The sequence below is a fragment of the Henckelia pumila genome, unplaced genomic scaffold (assembly GCF_033568475.1).
Source record: "Henckelia pumila isolate YLH828 unplaced genomic scaffold, ASM3356847v2 CTG_461:::fragment_3, whole genome shotgun sequence".
NCBI lineage: Eukaryota > Viridiplantae > Streptophyta > Magnoliopsida > Lamiales > Gesneriaceae > Henckelia > Henckelia pumila.
Genome location: NW_027331831.1, coordinates 6281304 through 6296380, shown reverse-complemented (window position 1 = coordinate 6296380; position 15077 = coordinate 6281304). Strand labels below are relative to the sequence as shown.

The 15077-nt window shown below is 35.4% G+C and overlaps 1 protein-coding gene across 1 annotated transcript; it reads left to right on the top strand.

Moving 5' to 3' along the window:
• The first annotated feature begins 345 nt into the window (after positions 1–345).
• On the top strand, positions 346–14608 carry LOC140871311 (sister chromatid cohesion 1 protein 4). The gene is made up of 15 exons (XM_073273764.1): positions 346–1163; positions 2418–2679; positions 3254–3351; positions 3512–3555; positions 4541–4587; positions 6244–6331; positions 6540–7374; positions 8144–8587; positions 8670–8814; positions 9251–9387; positions 9997–10814; positions 11770–11800; positions 12215–12323; positions 13243–13372; positions 14077–14608. Exons 1-15 carry the CDS (start codon positions 1040–1042, stop codon positions 14173–14175), a joined length of 3411 nt encoding a protein of 1136 aa, XP_073129865.1. The 5' UTR covers positions 346–1039; the 3' UTR covers positions 14176–14608.
• Positions 14609–15077: the final 469 nt, after the last annotated feature.

Below are 15077 nucleotides of genomic sequence, written 5' to 3'. Positions count from 1 at the left end.
GTTACAGGATCTTTTCCAAAACAAGCCAACATACAGGACCAAAACCAAAAAGAAGCCAACATACAGGACTAAAACACTAATTTTCCCTTAATTTTGGGCTCAAGTATGTTTTTAAACAATTCCAATTTTTTTTCTTATATCTATTTATTTTAATCTTGTGAATTATCTACTTGTAAGTTGTAAACAAACAGTGGAGGGGCAGAGGGAGAGTACTAACGTCACGCGCTGTCATTCTCGTGTCTGAAATGCCCCACGAAATTCTCCGGCTGTCCGAAAGTAATCTCGAAATCTCGACCGTCCATTCTGGACTAAGACACCATCTGACGAATCTCAAGAATACACCTGCGCCAGTCCACTCTATTGACTTTCCAATTTCAGAATTCGAACCTCAATGGTTGGTGCCTTCGTTTCGAAAAAAAATCAAAAAAGTTCGAATAATTTTACATGAAATACATTTTGAGCGCTGAAAATCATTTTTCATTTGAATTTCGCGACGAATACTCCCAAATCCAAGTTTATCTTTCACTCACACGCCTCGTGCTGCCGTATACAGATTGCGCATAGGATTGTGTGTGTGTGTGTAAACGTTTTCTGTGGTATGCACAAGCTGCCGCGGGTTCGATCTCGCCTGATTTGGAGATTCGGTGTCTCAATTCGAGCTTATACGAATTGTTTGAGCTCATAGTTTTGATGAATTTTTCCGGGGTGCCTGAGATTTCGCCGTTTCGAGGGTTTCTTGAGTGTGGGTTTACCTGTGATATGTGGGCTTCTGTGCAGAATCGAGGGGGGTTTCTGTAAGGTTTTGCTGCAAGGGTTGGATTAGAGTGCTAGTTGTGCTTAATTTGACTGACGGGCTCCGGTTGAAGCGAAAAGTTCGGTGTTTTAAATTTTTTGTTGTTGAATTTAGGGTTTCTGTATTCTTGGTTTTGAATGCCGTGTATGCATCGCGAATAGGTGATTAGAAGTAAAATAAGATCTTGGAGTGAGTACTTTGTATGAGTGAATGAATATTTGTTCGTTCTAGAAGAGAAAAGGAGAAATGTTTTATTCACAATTCATATTGGCAAAGAAAGGGCCGCTGGGGACCATATGGATAGCGGCACATTTGGAGCGGAAGCTTCGGAAGAATCAGGTTGCCGATACTGATATTGGAGTCTCCGTCGGTAAAGCTCTAGTTTTTATTTCAATTTGTTCCCCGCTTTTCAAATCTAGTTGATTCCATATATCTATATATATTTTATGGATGTCCTCTTAGCAGATTTACGTGCCCTTGGTCACGAGAACTGGATTTAAAAAATAACTTTGTAATTTTGAAATGCATATTTCAGTTTATATATTTAAAATAGAAACTCTGATGATGTTATGGCTATTTGGTCGTATGTGAATTCAAATTTGGAGTTGAATAATTGCAATCAAATACAAGTTGGAGCTTTTGTTTTCTTATATCCAGAACTCAAGAGGAGAAAAAAGCAGTTTTCATACCACTGGGGTGCCATTGTACTCTGGATAATTTAATGTGCATAAGAAATTAAGAGTATATGCTTATTAATTGTGAACAAGAAGTTAATGCAAAGAAAATGCTTATTATAATGTGTGAATAATTGCTACTACGAGAGTAATGATCTCTCAGATTGGATGGTAAAAAATCTGAATGTATTATTACGAATTAAAAACTCTATTCTTTTCATTACTCTTCCGTCTTTCGTGTTCGATATTAAAGGGGTTAATAGGAAACTCAAAATTTATTTTAAATAGAAATATTTGGCACAAGGAAGAACCACATTTCTTATACTTGTGCAAATTATTTCGTAGTTCTTGGTCTTGAGGACGTGTGTATGGATGTTTTGATATTCATTGGCTCAAGAGGTTACCTTGCAGTAGACAAACCTGATCTTGAACCTGGATAGAAATTCTCATGGTTTGATAATCGATAAGTGAAGTATCTGAATCGGAGGGGCTGTAAAATTGAGCTAAATAGATCGGGAGCCCATAACACGACATCTTACTGCAACTGAATACCTGGTAAAACAATGTCTGCCTTCTGGGAAGAATGGGAGGGACCAATAGATGCTTAAGGAAGGGCAATTCTCTCCTGTTCTCTGGCGATAATACTGTTTTGTTTTAGTTTATTACAAAAGGATAAGAAAATCAAAATTGCAAGTATCTGTACCTATTCATTTGATGCTACATATCTCTAATAAAAAATTGCGTCACTAAAAGTTTTTTGATTGTTTTTTTCTTTTATTGTGTGCATTTTTGCGAAAATTTATTTTATTGTATTAATTGTTTACCTGATTAGTTTCCTTTCCGTGTATATAAAAATTGGAACATCTGTACATTCCTTAATAATGGTTACTTTCTTATTGTTACGATGATTTTTTTTACGTCATTGAATGTAACTTGATGATCTGGCGCAGATTCTATAATTTTTCCGGAGGTGCCTATTGCGCTTCGGTTGTCCAGCCATCTTCTGCTTGGTGTGGTCAGAATATATAATAAAAAGGTGAACTACCTCTTTGACGATTGCAGTGAGGCTTTACTCAAAATCAAGCAGGCTTTTCGCTCTACTGCTGTGGATTTACCTCCAGAACAATCAAAGGCGCCTTATCACTCCATCACCTTGCCGGAGACATTTGATCTTGATGATTTTGAGCTTCCAGATAATGATATTTTACATGGGTTAGTTCTCATAATTTCTAGTATTTCATGAGGCAGCTATTATATTATATCATTTTGAATGAGCTTCAATCTTTTGAGAAGAAAAGAAGCTTATTAATAAATTCAACATGGAAAACGAAAGATAAGATATCATTTCAACTAAACTTAGAAAGCAAAACAAAATTACTACCCAATTTGGATGCACATCAGATTACACAGATATTGACTTAGGTTAATATAGGATCGCCATCTGCTTAATAGAAAACTAAATGGATTTTTTTTTGAAGATCTGTCAGTTATTAAATATTTGGTCTAGTGGTTGTCATTATCTGCACATTGCATGCACAAAGTTCAAGTCGTTGTTTTGATAATTGATTGGAACGACTGTCTCTCTCAGATAAGAGACTGGTTTCTATCTAGATGAGATGCAGGACATTATAGGAGAGACTGAGACATTCGTAAAATAGGGTGGTTGGCTTGATCACTCTGATTTTTAAGATGATGCTAAGAGAATGTTATGCCATTTTATTTTTTGAAATGCGGTTAGTTTGACCTGTTAACTGTTTTGACTCATATGTCAACTCTGAATTTGCAGCAACTATGTTGATCATCATATTAGTTCAAGAGACCAAATCACCCTTCAAGATTCCATGGAGGGTGTCAGTTACTCAACATCGAAGTTTGGTCTTGATGGTTAGTGCTATCCTTGCTTTTTTAAAATTTTTGCATCTTTTTATTTCTCGTGGAAAAGTGATCACAGCAACCCAAAAATGATGTTCTGTATTATTTTTCATTAAGTTGCGATGCTTTTTTATTAATTTGTGGTCCTTATTGTCGCTTATTTTGTTCATAGAGAGATTTGGAGATGGTGATGCATCTGGATTGGACCTTGACGAGGTACACTAATCTATAGATGCTGTTATCATGTTTCCTTTCTTTTGATTTGGAACTGCTGTAGACATGTTACGACCTTGGGGTGCTAACATGGAGAATTTTATTGGTAATATAATCATTTAAATCATACCGCAAGTTATATGGTATGAAAATAGTATTATGGGCTTTTGATATTAAATCAAAACTAATGTGTTTCAGTCTTTCAGATGTGAAAATTTATTATTTGGTTTTTAAGCAGTTTTTCCTACTTTTTTTCCTGATCATGACATCTAACTAGGTATAAATTTCATGCCTTACAGGAGTAAACTATGACTTTATGAAGCCTATCTCAGTTATTTGACTATTTTGTATCTGTGGAACATCTGGAATATTTTGATTTTGATATCTAGTTAGTGGGATGAAACTTGTTTTTGGTTCTAATATATCTATAAAACACAGAATATTTTCTACGATCTTTTGTTCTAGCGTGAGTTGACGTCAAAATCTGCAGTAATATATCAACATTGCTCGCGTCAAAATCTGCAAATCATCAGTAATATGTTGACATTTACACTTTGGACTGTCTAAATATTTGTCAAATTGAAATTCATATTATTTACTCCTTAAACTGTGTGAGAGTGAAAGAATTTAGTGCAATTTTGCAATAACCTCTTGGGTTTAAGAAGTTATTTGCTAAATGGTTTTACGTTTTGAAGTGAGGATGATGGAAGTGACTTCGCTGGTGAAAACCTCAGATGGACAGATCCCTAAAATTCTTAAATTATATCTGATTGTATTAATAGCTTGTTTGATTGTATCTTCATCCCAATGAGAGCAATGGTTAAATGATTAAAATAAATATGCACTTCGTGGAGGTGATCCAAATGTCATTGTGTATTTGTGTTGGACATGGAACAAATGCATTGAGTTTTTCATGGCTCTGTATACTTAGCTCTTATAAATATCTTTCCGCTCTTCCTTTTCTTATCAGTCGAACATTTTCATGCAGGAATTATTTTTGCACAAAATTGGCTCTGCTGATCATGCTAATGAGAGGTTGGTTCAATTTTACCATTTGTGGTGTAATTGGTTAAGTGATTTCCTTTCTCTATTCAATTTACATTGGTCTTTGGAATTTTTTTAGAATATCAATTATATTTTCCGGTTGGTTTATGAGTGATTGGTTCTAAAAGGCGACACACATGTATACCATTTTTGCAATTGAACGCTTCACAGACTTGTAGTGATAGATAAGATGCATGATATAAAGTCCATTTTACGTAATGTTGTCATTGTGGCTTTGGATCCATGGATTGATCCGAAATGGGTTGAGAAGCGATTGTTTTTGGTTCCAAGAATTGAAAAGACATAAATTAGTAGTTCAGAATTAATTTGTGAACAATTTACAAAATTCATGAATTCCAGTTAAACGCCAATGTTGAATTTTGGCCTTTTGACCTTATCAGACATTATGGCCTGCTTTTCCTAAACCCGATAGTTCCTGTTTTACCATGTAAGCCCTTTACGAGCCTATTTTTCACCAGTCGTTACTCCTCCATGGTTGATACCAGATACACCTCTACTTCGGGGCCTTTTTGCTGCCGCCTCTCTCATTCACAAATCTCTCTCTCCAGGATTTCCATCTACTGTTGACACCCTAGGTTTTTTTAAAGAATTCCTCCATTAGTCTATTTCTTGGATCCAACGGTATGTGGTCTTGGCAATGCCAAGTGGGAAAGACCTGGTAACATCACTTTGTGTCCCCTATAGTTAACATCATTGAGCTCTCATTGATCCTTAATTCCACCTTGGATGCTGAGTACATTATTTCATTTAATGCAATTCAATTTTTCAAGAGAAATTGCGCTTTTGAAATGTGTAACCATATAATTTGATATTTTGGGCATGACTTAAGCTTTGGGGTAATATAAGATGTATGGGTTAGGTTGAGCACGTTTGAATGGGTGGAACCGTGATGCTGTAAGGGAAATGAGATTAATTGTTCTTTTAGTGGCTTTGGTCATTAGTTTGCTTCCATGCTTCATAATTTGCACAGTAATGAAGATTGATGTTTATGCATCTATTTTTTTTTTTGCTCGACTATTGGTTTTATTATTTTGCTTTAATTTAATTATTAAATATTCAACTTGGTTTTAAGTTTTTGAATTAGGAGAAAAATGACTTTGTATGTTTAATTCAATCGATTCACTCAGATGCCCTAGAATCCAACCTATCAGCACCCTATTTGCACGAAGTCTATGGTTATGTGGTTTATTTCGAAAAGTTTATTATTGTGTTGGGCGCTTTCTTTTTATTTTTATGTACATGAAGCTTGGTCATCATTTAATTGCTAATTTTAGGGTTGGCTGTGCTATTGGTTGTCTTATCTCTGAATATCTGTGTATAAGAAAGATAAGCATATGTTGCATCATCAAAATACAGAAACATAGCGAATTGTGATAATACCCATTTTTATTCAAAATTGCGACTATGCATTATAGTCTGAAACAATTGTTTTGATTCTGTTACCGCTTTATTTGAAATAAATTAAATAATTTAAATGAATCTTACTTCCCGTCCTTATCTTCTGTCTTGAAATATCCGATTTCATATTAGCTTTAATCAGATTGTATTCAATGGTGATAGATGCTGTGCTCAGTTCTTTACTTTATAAAAGCATACTGATGACACATAATGTCTCTGTGTTACCAGTGCTGAACCTCGGGCCACGTTTGGAACAATTGCCACTCCCAGTCAAGATGGGCAATATGAAGATAATGATATCAATTTAGAAAACAAGGTAATTTTGGAGCTCTTTAATTATTGTAACAGATAACAGGGTTGTCTATATCCTTCAGTTTGCATTTCTCAATTCTTCTCGATGTTATGTTTATAGAAAATATTTCGTTTAACGATATTTTTATTGTTTCTGTTGGTTGGTTTTTCAACTCATGTTTAAATGTTCATCGTGTAGAAATTCAATTTTCTTTGATGACTTTCTTATGCAGGTTGATGGTGCTGATGAATTCACTGATCTCGTGGACAATGCTCATGCTCCGTGTACTCCTAGACTGGTAGAGGAACCAAATCTCTCCAGTGTTCAAGAAGCGTCAGCATGTGATGACCATCTGGAATCAGAATATCCTTTAACAGAATCTAATTTGCGAGATCATTCAAAAAGTATTGTGTCCGAGGATAAACAAGAAGTACATTGGGGTTCACATGATGGTACAAATTGTGATGCAACTCTTCATGTGCCACAGGGGGAGAATGGATACCAATCAGGTGTCTTGGAAATCAAAGACTCAAAACAACAGGGAGAATCTACCTTCATTGAGGCTGATGTGGAACGTGTATCGTTAGACGAGTCATCATCAGTGTATAAGCCCTCTTCTGAGTTGGCTGATCAGATTGAGGCATCTGATGTTAACAATAAGGTAGATATAGCGAATGAAACTGTCTATAAAGAGACACCACATCGTCGTGCAGTGGATGAGCCCTGTGATGTTCAAGGTCTTAATACAATTGTCTCTGAAAGTGTTTCAATAAAAGATCAATCATCACTTGGGGTTGAAGTGCCTGGAAGTTTCGGAAGTGAATGTAATCACGAGAAATCATATCTCAATGCTCAAAGTCAGGGCTATCAGGAACCTACAGACTCTGTTTCGAAACATGATGTTCTTGAAAATGTTGCGACAAATGAAACCCCATTTCTCAGGCCATGTACTTCAAACTTGGAACAACCTGCTATGATAAATTCTGGATGTGGCATGTCAGCTGATGTTGACGTACTAACTGATATCACTGCTTTGGCTACATCTGGAAGGGAGACAACTATAACAGGTTGGTTAATCAAGCATGATACTTGATAATCTATGACAAAGTAAAAGTTCCAAATTACGCCCTGGTTTATCCATACTAAAGCAAGAGAACATCATCATAACTATCTTTGGTTTTTCTGCATATGAACTTTCTCAGCTTACAAAATTGCCGCTCAGAATAACTACCCCCTCTATCCTTGTTATCTTTTGGTCTATTATCAAGAGCTTTTGTTTCATTAAATAATGATATAATGAACAAAATTGAATTTTTAATATTGCGAAAATCGTGAAATTGAAACCACTTTTTGCAAAGAAAAAAGAAAAGAAGAAGACTAATATGCATTCGTCCAATACATGTGTGGTTTGATTGATAGTTTCCTTAGATGTTAGGTCTATTAAATATTTTGGCAACTAATACCAACGAAGGCGCTTTTTAGCAAATTTTTAGTGTTTGAAATAAGTGCAATTTTTTAGTTAAATATAACTCACTGTCTATTTGATGCTATAATGTTTTGTGTTATTTAAGTGTTTGCAAGATCAACTTCTTCTGTCCCACAGGCTGATATGTATCTACAACCCGAACCTTCGGCAGTTATTTTTTGGTTACAACTCATTTAAATTATTAAACTAGATGGATTGTTAAAAGTAGCCAGGAGTTGATGTAATAGCTGTGCTTTTTTAACATCCGATAAGCAACTTACAATGCAGCAGTTTTGGTTGTGCATAGCAGTGATTGTCATTTTAATGTGTGAATCTTTTTGATTTGATATCGATGGCCTTAATTTCATTAGGTGAGGGGTGCTGCGTAGCTGATAATCCAGAACAAAGTTTGAAGGCAAATCACGTGCAAGAACAAGTATCACATATAGATATTGACGTGTCATCCAGTCAACCTGATGGTCAAGTGTGTAATGCAAATTTTCATGAAAGGCTAGTAGAAAATGCAAATAGTTTTGCGGAATCTCAGATACCTGCTCCCGAAAAACTGCTTTCAGTACCAGATGGGTGTCCTGATCGAGATAGAAACATGCTTGAAGAGGTTTTGTTAAAGGACTTTGAAGGGCTTGATGAAGATGATGCTGGCAGCAAAATCTTTACGGGTAAAAAGCGCAGCTTTACTGAAAGTACTCTGACAGAGCAGAGTCTGAATTCTGCTGAATCTTCAAGACTAGTTCGTGTTAAAAGAACAGCAGAGTGTATTCCTGATGATGATGATTTATTGTCTTCCATTTTAGGTACACAGTAGTACAGTACTTTCTTCATTAACTAGATTTCTACTGGCTGGTTTCTAATTTTATCAGAAAATTAATTTTTCAGTTGGAAGAAGATCGTCAGTTATGAAAGTGAAGCCCACACCTCCTTTTTCTGAGGTGACATCTATGAAACGTAATCGTTCTGCTCCCCGGTCAGGTCCTCCCAAAAGAAAAGTGCTAATGGATGATACCATGGTTTTACATGGCGAGTATGTTCCTTCTTTTGAACTTGGGATTATGTTTTACTTCATCGTTTTGCCACTATCCTTGCTTGCATGTTAAAGTTGAACATGTTGCATGTTTGGATTGAGTGCTTTGAGACTTGACTACTTTTATCATAAGATAAACTAGACAGGCGGTTGCTATAACCTTTGGGGATTTCATTCTCATTTGCCTTATTTCTTGTCTGCACCAGCTTCTTTTGCTATTTTAATGATGATTTTGATGTGATAGGAAATTTCATTTATTTGTATGATTCATTTTATTGGTACTTCTGGTACATTGCCTGTGAAATACGTATTACTCAATCAGATTTGCTGCATCATTGCTCTGAACTATCTAGTTTTTGTGTCTTGACTTTTTGTTTTGAATTCATTGCTTTCTTGTCTCATTATTCTTAATACTCTTATTTTTGTTCCTTGAAAGTACTATACGAGATCAGCTGACAAGCACTGAAGACATAAGGCGTGTAAGAAAGAAAGCTCCTTGCACACGCCCTGAAATTTCCCTGATTCAAAAACAGTGTTTGGAAGATGAAATTTTCCGGGAAGCAATACTTACAGGTGAGATTATTATAGTAATGTCCTCCATATTGTGGTGATTTGTATTTTAAATTCAAGTATTGAAATGATATTTTATGACTCTCTACATGGTTTACATCAGGACCTATCAATCTGATTGCGAGCCTGTTATGCACAAGCTCTTTTCTTCAGAAGATCAATCTTCTTTTGTTTGGCATCGTATTAGTTATTGATCTTCTAGTTGAGACATTTAATTTAATGAAAACTGTCCTTATAGACAGAGTACTTGTTTCATGACTGGTTCATCTCCTGCTATGGATAATGTAGTACTAACAAAACAATGTGGTCGGTTTGACGTTTCACAAACCTGGTCTGGGATTTCGTTTTCTCGAAGTTTTTGGTTTTGCTACTCACACTAAATTGTTGATCAATTTCTCTTTGATATAATATACACATAGCTTATTTTGGTCTTTGGATTTCCACCTATTTCATTTTCTTTTTTATTTATTGATTAGTTGAGGAACTTTTTAACTGGAGTGAGTATCCCTTTCTTGACAATTTAATGTTTTCCTAAACCATTTATTTGTGACTCAGTAGGAACTTAAAAATCTTTAAGGGCATTTTTTATGCTAATTTGGTTTATATATTTAGGCATGTCAGTCGAGTTGGCAACTTTGTACAGTCAAGTAAGAGATATTAGTGGAATCAGAATTTGCGAGAGTGATGCAATGGGTGCTTCTGTTGACGTTGTGGCTGAGTTGAGAGTACCTTTTCAAAATAACGAGAACATTGTTTCCCTTGAAACTGTGGCTGAGACAAATTTAGATTCTTATGGTGACAAAAATGATAGCTTTCTTGAAACTACAGCTGAACCATATTTATCTTCCCGAAATGCTGAGAATGTTTTGAGTCCGCATATAGAAAGTGACAATGGGTTCAGTGGGCCTAACGTGGCCGAACATAGTGGAATGGGGGCAGACCGTGAACCAAGTTTCGTCAGTGATAATGGCATAGCTATTCCCTGTGAGAATCTTACACTAAGAGATAGCAAGCTGGAGGAAGGCGATGTCGGTCAAGACCATAATGAGGTTATTCATGTTGTGGAGACCAAGGTTTCACAACAGGAGCATGTTATGGATGTAGCTGGTGTGGAAACAAGTGATATAATTTTTAATGCGACTGATGCTGATGTTATTGCTGAGCCTGAGCCAATTGAAGATACTGATAGGAATAATGATGCAGCTGATAGGCTTCAGTCAGAGTCAAACGAGAACTGTGAGCAAAACTCTTCCTTGAATGATGATGATCTGAATGTTTTACTAGAGCAGAAGGCTGGCTCACCTACTATTGGGTTGTATCCTTCAATGATGGATTTAGACAATGCACAAGCAATTGGTGGAGATGAAACTGAAGAGAAGAATGATTTCATTAACGAAGTCAGTCCCGGATTTGGCCTTCATGATCGAGATGTAAGTTTCTCCTTTACTATAATTTCTTTTAAGTAACGCCTTGTTTATGCTTAGGCTGCAATTTAGTATTCCCTGGGTTATTCATTACCCTGCATTAAGTGCTACAATGGCTACCCCCTTAGTTGTTCAAATGGCAGGTCTTATTAGATGAATTCTTCTAAGAGTTGTCATTCTTATAATAGGAAAGTGGGTTAACAATGAAAGGCGTTTGGACTACTTTAATCGTGTCAGAGAGTTTAGACAACCAATGTCAAGAAGTGGGTCGCATAGTTATTTGAATGTTTCAATCTTGGATTCCTTTTGGGATTAACACATGTAAAGTATACCGTTGGTGATTATACATAAGATCGTGAATAGATTGTACAAGTGTGTTTTGTAGAAATATTTGTCCATTTTCTTTCTTATTTTTATTTTTATTTTTTTTACGTCTTTATTGGGATGTTTCTAACAGCTTGAGGGGAATATGCAACATAAAATCATAGAACCAAATACAGTGTCAGTGTGGCTGTGAATGAATTTCATTATATATGGTTTCTTAAGAAGAATATTTTGACACACCCATTGTGAAGCAAATACCTTCCATTACTTGAAATACCGCTCGACCAATTAAAGTTTTACAAGATCTTTTTTGTTCCTTTACTGTATGCTTCACTTTGTATTGATATAGATATTAGGTGAAGTCATATCATATTTGTAAATTAAGTGTAAAATACAATCTCTCTAATTTGTCCTTTGAAGTGAAACTTAATTAAAATTATGTCTCCTATCAAGAAATAAAAATAAAAAATTATGTGTTAACTCCTTTTTGCCAATTATTTTTGTAACTCTTGAATTAAGAGAGCATTCTACTGTTATTTTTGTGTATATATTTATGAGTAGAACGATTTCAGTTTGAGCTAAAGCGTCCCTTTGTGACATCGGTAATTTTGGTTAATCTTTGTTCAATTTCTTGCAGGAGTTTTATTTGGCTCCTGGAAATGACACAGGTGTGATTCTGTCTCAGTGATATGATTTATTTTCTTTCCTGCCAATTGTTAATCAGAGTTGGAGCTGCATATGACATGGCTATTGATGCAAAAAAAGTATACGATAAATGAACACTCTTGTACATAAAGGGCAGGACCATAAATGAACTTCTGAAACATTAGTAAGCCGAGTTACCAAACAGAGTAAAAATGCTTGCTGTTTCGTTGTTCATAATGCAGTTACACCATCTCAATTTGTGTTGCCCGCACATACGTGATTCAGCTTTGGCTGTGACAATGCCAAGTTGTGATTGTCCTTGCAGTTGTGGCACATTAATGTTTATGTTTTTTTCATGATCATGTCTTTGGTCTTTGATATTAAGCTTGTGTCTTCACAAATTACTTTGGGTTGACTCGTTTTTCTTCCGGTTCCAGAGTTTCTGAATGTTGATGATGATGAGCTAGACGACTTAGCTGATGATTATATTCCTGATGGTGAAGAGACAGGAGTCACTGACAACAGTGGATGGTCTTCACGTACAAGGTATATGCTCTCGTTGATGAATATTCAGATGTTGAAAATAACGCATTTCTTGACCATTGTCTCTGATTTGCTGCCATCCGTGGGTGGATGTTAGGAAATGAACTAAAGCAACAGCAATTTATCAACTAATACTAGAATTACATCACTAAGGATCTTGTCCTAGTTTCGAAAACATTTGTCACAGATCGCTTTTTGAAATACCTTTGTGGCAGCCATTTTCTGCCCTACCTCCACGAGGAAAACAGTTAACAATATAGATGATGCTCAAGTGTCTATTGTTGCTATTTGATATGAATTAGTCAGATCTCATGACAAGGGATCTGTAAAGCACATGTTAAGAATTACAATAAAGAGTTTGGATTCTTTAGTTGATATACCAACCCTACCACCTTATATTTTGTGTTTCTAGTCAACCAGCTAGTTGAGTGTCTTAAAAAAAATCTGAGTGAGTGCAAATTGTTGCAGCAATTTGTCACTTGTTAATTAATTAATGTCAGTACTTGCACTGCTCTGATTAACCTTAAATGTGTGCTTGTTGAGTTGAATGACTTGGTTCACAGATTCTAGGAAATTTTAATGTGTGGCTTAGAATGGTCGTAAAAATCTTTCTTTGGATGTTACGTGCACAAAAAGTTGTAGCGATGATGTTATTTCGACATTGGTGTATGTCTTGCTGAGTGGAATCCTAATTGTTCCGCTTTTTTGCAGGTATTGCTAAATGAAATTATTAGTTACTAATACGAACTAGGAATTTTATGAACTCGATTTGTATTGAGTGATGGCAATGGAGCCCATATGTTTGTGTAATTTTTTTATTTATTTGAATTTAAACTTGATAAATTGTATGGATGATGTTCTTTGCATACAAATGGTATTTTTCTCAGGACTCCTGAGTTCCTGATTTCATTATGTTTTATAGGGCTGTTTCCAAGTATCTCCAAATGGTGTTTGTCAAGGAGGCAGAGTTTGGAAGGAAATCTCTTTCCATGGACAGTCTCTTGATTGGTAAATCACGTAAAGAAGCTTCGAGATTATTTTTTGAAACGTTGGTAAGTTTCAACTTTTTTTCGAAGAAATTCCTGAAAAATCTTGCTTGCTTTAATTTTTTTTTATTTGTCTGGTTAATCTTTCATAAATTCACTGAATAATTTGTTTGATTTATTTATCATTCACCCCTGAAAGGATTGTCCATCGTTAGCAAACTAAAGTTGAGGTTAAGAAAATTAGAGTGCGTAATGGAGAGTTCTGTAAATTTTAAGATATGGTTCTTAGGTGACCGTCAATCTTCAGGGAGATATTTTTTCGGTTCCTTGAGTGGTTTTTCAAACATACCCTCGTTCATGTAGACAGGATCTTGAAATTCACTCTGGATACAAAATGCTCAATTGTTGGACTAATTGTGGTTGGCCTCTAGCAAAATAATTACGGCCAATTTTTATGTTCAAGATCAGATGGTTAACAATGTGACTGTTTGTTCTGCTTGATGTGGAATTCTGTCATATCACGAGAAACAGGCTCTGTCATTTACCTGTTTGCATCTCTTTCTTCGATTTGCTGACGCTGCATGATCAATATCTTAGCTTTGCCAAAATAATCTTCCGGAACCTAGCTTGGTTAAAAAACGATCTGGCATTCTCGGCTTGGATTAACATAGGGTCGCTGATCTTTGCTTGGTTAAAAAACGATCTGGCATTCTCGGCTTGGATTAACATAGGGTCGCTGATCTTTGTGTTTTGCTGTGTAAATGTCATAGGTTCTGAAAACAAGAGACTACATCCATGTGGAGCAGCATAATGATGTTGGTGGCATTACCATAAAACCTCATACAAGGCTGATGAAATCCGACTTCTAAACATTAAAACTGATGTAGGACACCTTAAACAACGCAAACAACACATACTTTTGGAATGCAGACCGGTGGCTTCGATTTGGGTTTATTCTTCCGGGGGATTACATCCATCTGTTTTCCTTGTAACGCTTGTGAGGTCCATAGTTGAAAAATCAGGTAGTTATTTCTTGCATCTGTTATAACTTTGTGGATTGTATACTGGTATAATATTATTATTCACAGTGGTAGTTGTATGATACGTATCTTTTATCTGTATGTATTTAGCCTGTAAAATGAAACTTTATTTGGTAACCTGAGCTGGTCCTTTTGTTTTCATGATCCAAGATTTCAACCAGTTACTCAATCCTGTAAACAGTGGAAATTAATGTACGAGGATATCTAACAGGTTGTAATTAATGTTGGCCCCAAGTAATGCATTAAAAAATATATATTTTAAGCGTTCTCTCCCGTCAGATGTTTCTTTGATTTATATATGTTAGGTAGATCCATCCGATCCGATTTATGTTTATAATGAAAAATAATATATTTGACATAAATAGTAATATTTGTTTCATATGCCTGTCAAACGGGTGATTCATATAAGAATTGGTTACTGATACTGTTTCACTTGAGTTTTTGTGATATCTAAATATAATAAACAAAACAGTTGAAAATATGCAAAAGATAACTTACACTTTCTGTAAAAACATCTCTCGCACGGCACAAAATAAGAGTATATATAAGTAGTGTTTGGTAGAGCTTATAGGAAGCAATTTTTAATTTTTTATTAACAAAATTTTGAAAATTTTGTTTAAAAAAATGTTGAGTATTACTTTTCAAAAGTTTTCCCAAACACTACCACAAGCATTTCCATTGCCTTGTATTTTGTGGAAATGCATGCGAACAGATATTTTCGCCCATGGATT

Excerpts from the sequence above, each read along its gene's own strand:
- LOC140871311 (XM_073273764.1), top strand. The coding sequence starts at position 1,040 with ATGTTTTATTCACAATTCATATTGGCAAAGAAAGGGCCGCTGGGGACC. Across the intron at positions 1,164-2,417 it reads TGATATTGGAGTCTCCGTCG|ATTCTATAATTTTTCCGGAG; the intron begins GTAAAGCTCTAG and ends GATCTGGCGCAG. Across the intron at positions 7,375-8,143 it reads AAGGGAGACAACTATAACAG|GTGAGGGGTGCTGCGTAGCT; the intron begins GTTGGTTAATCA and ends TAATTTCATTAG.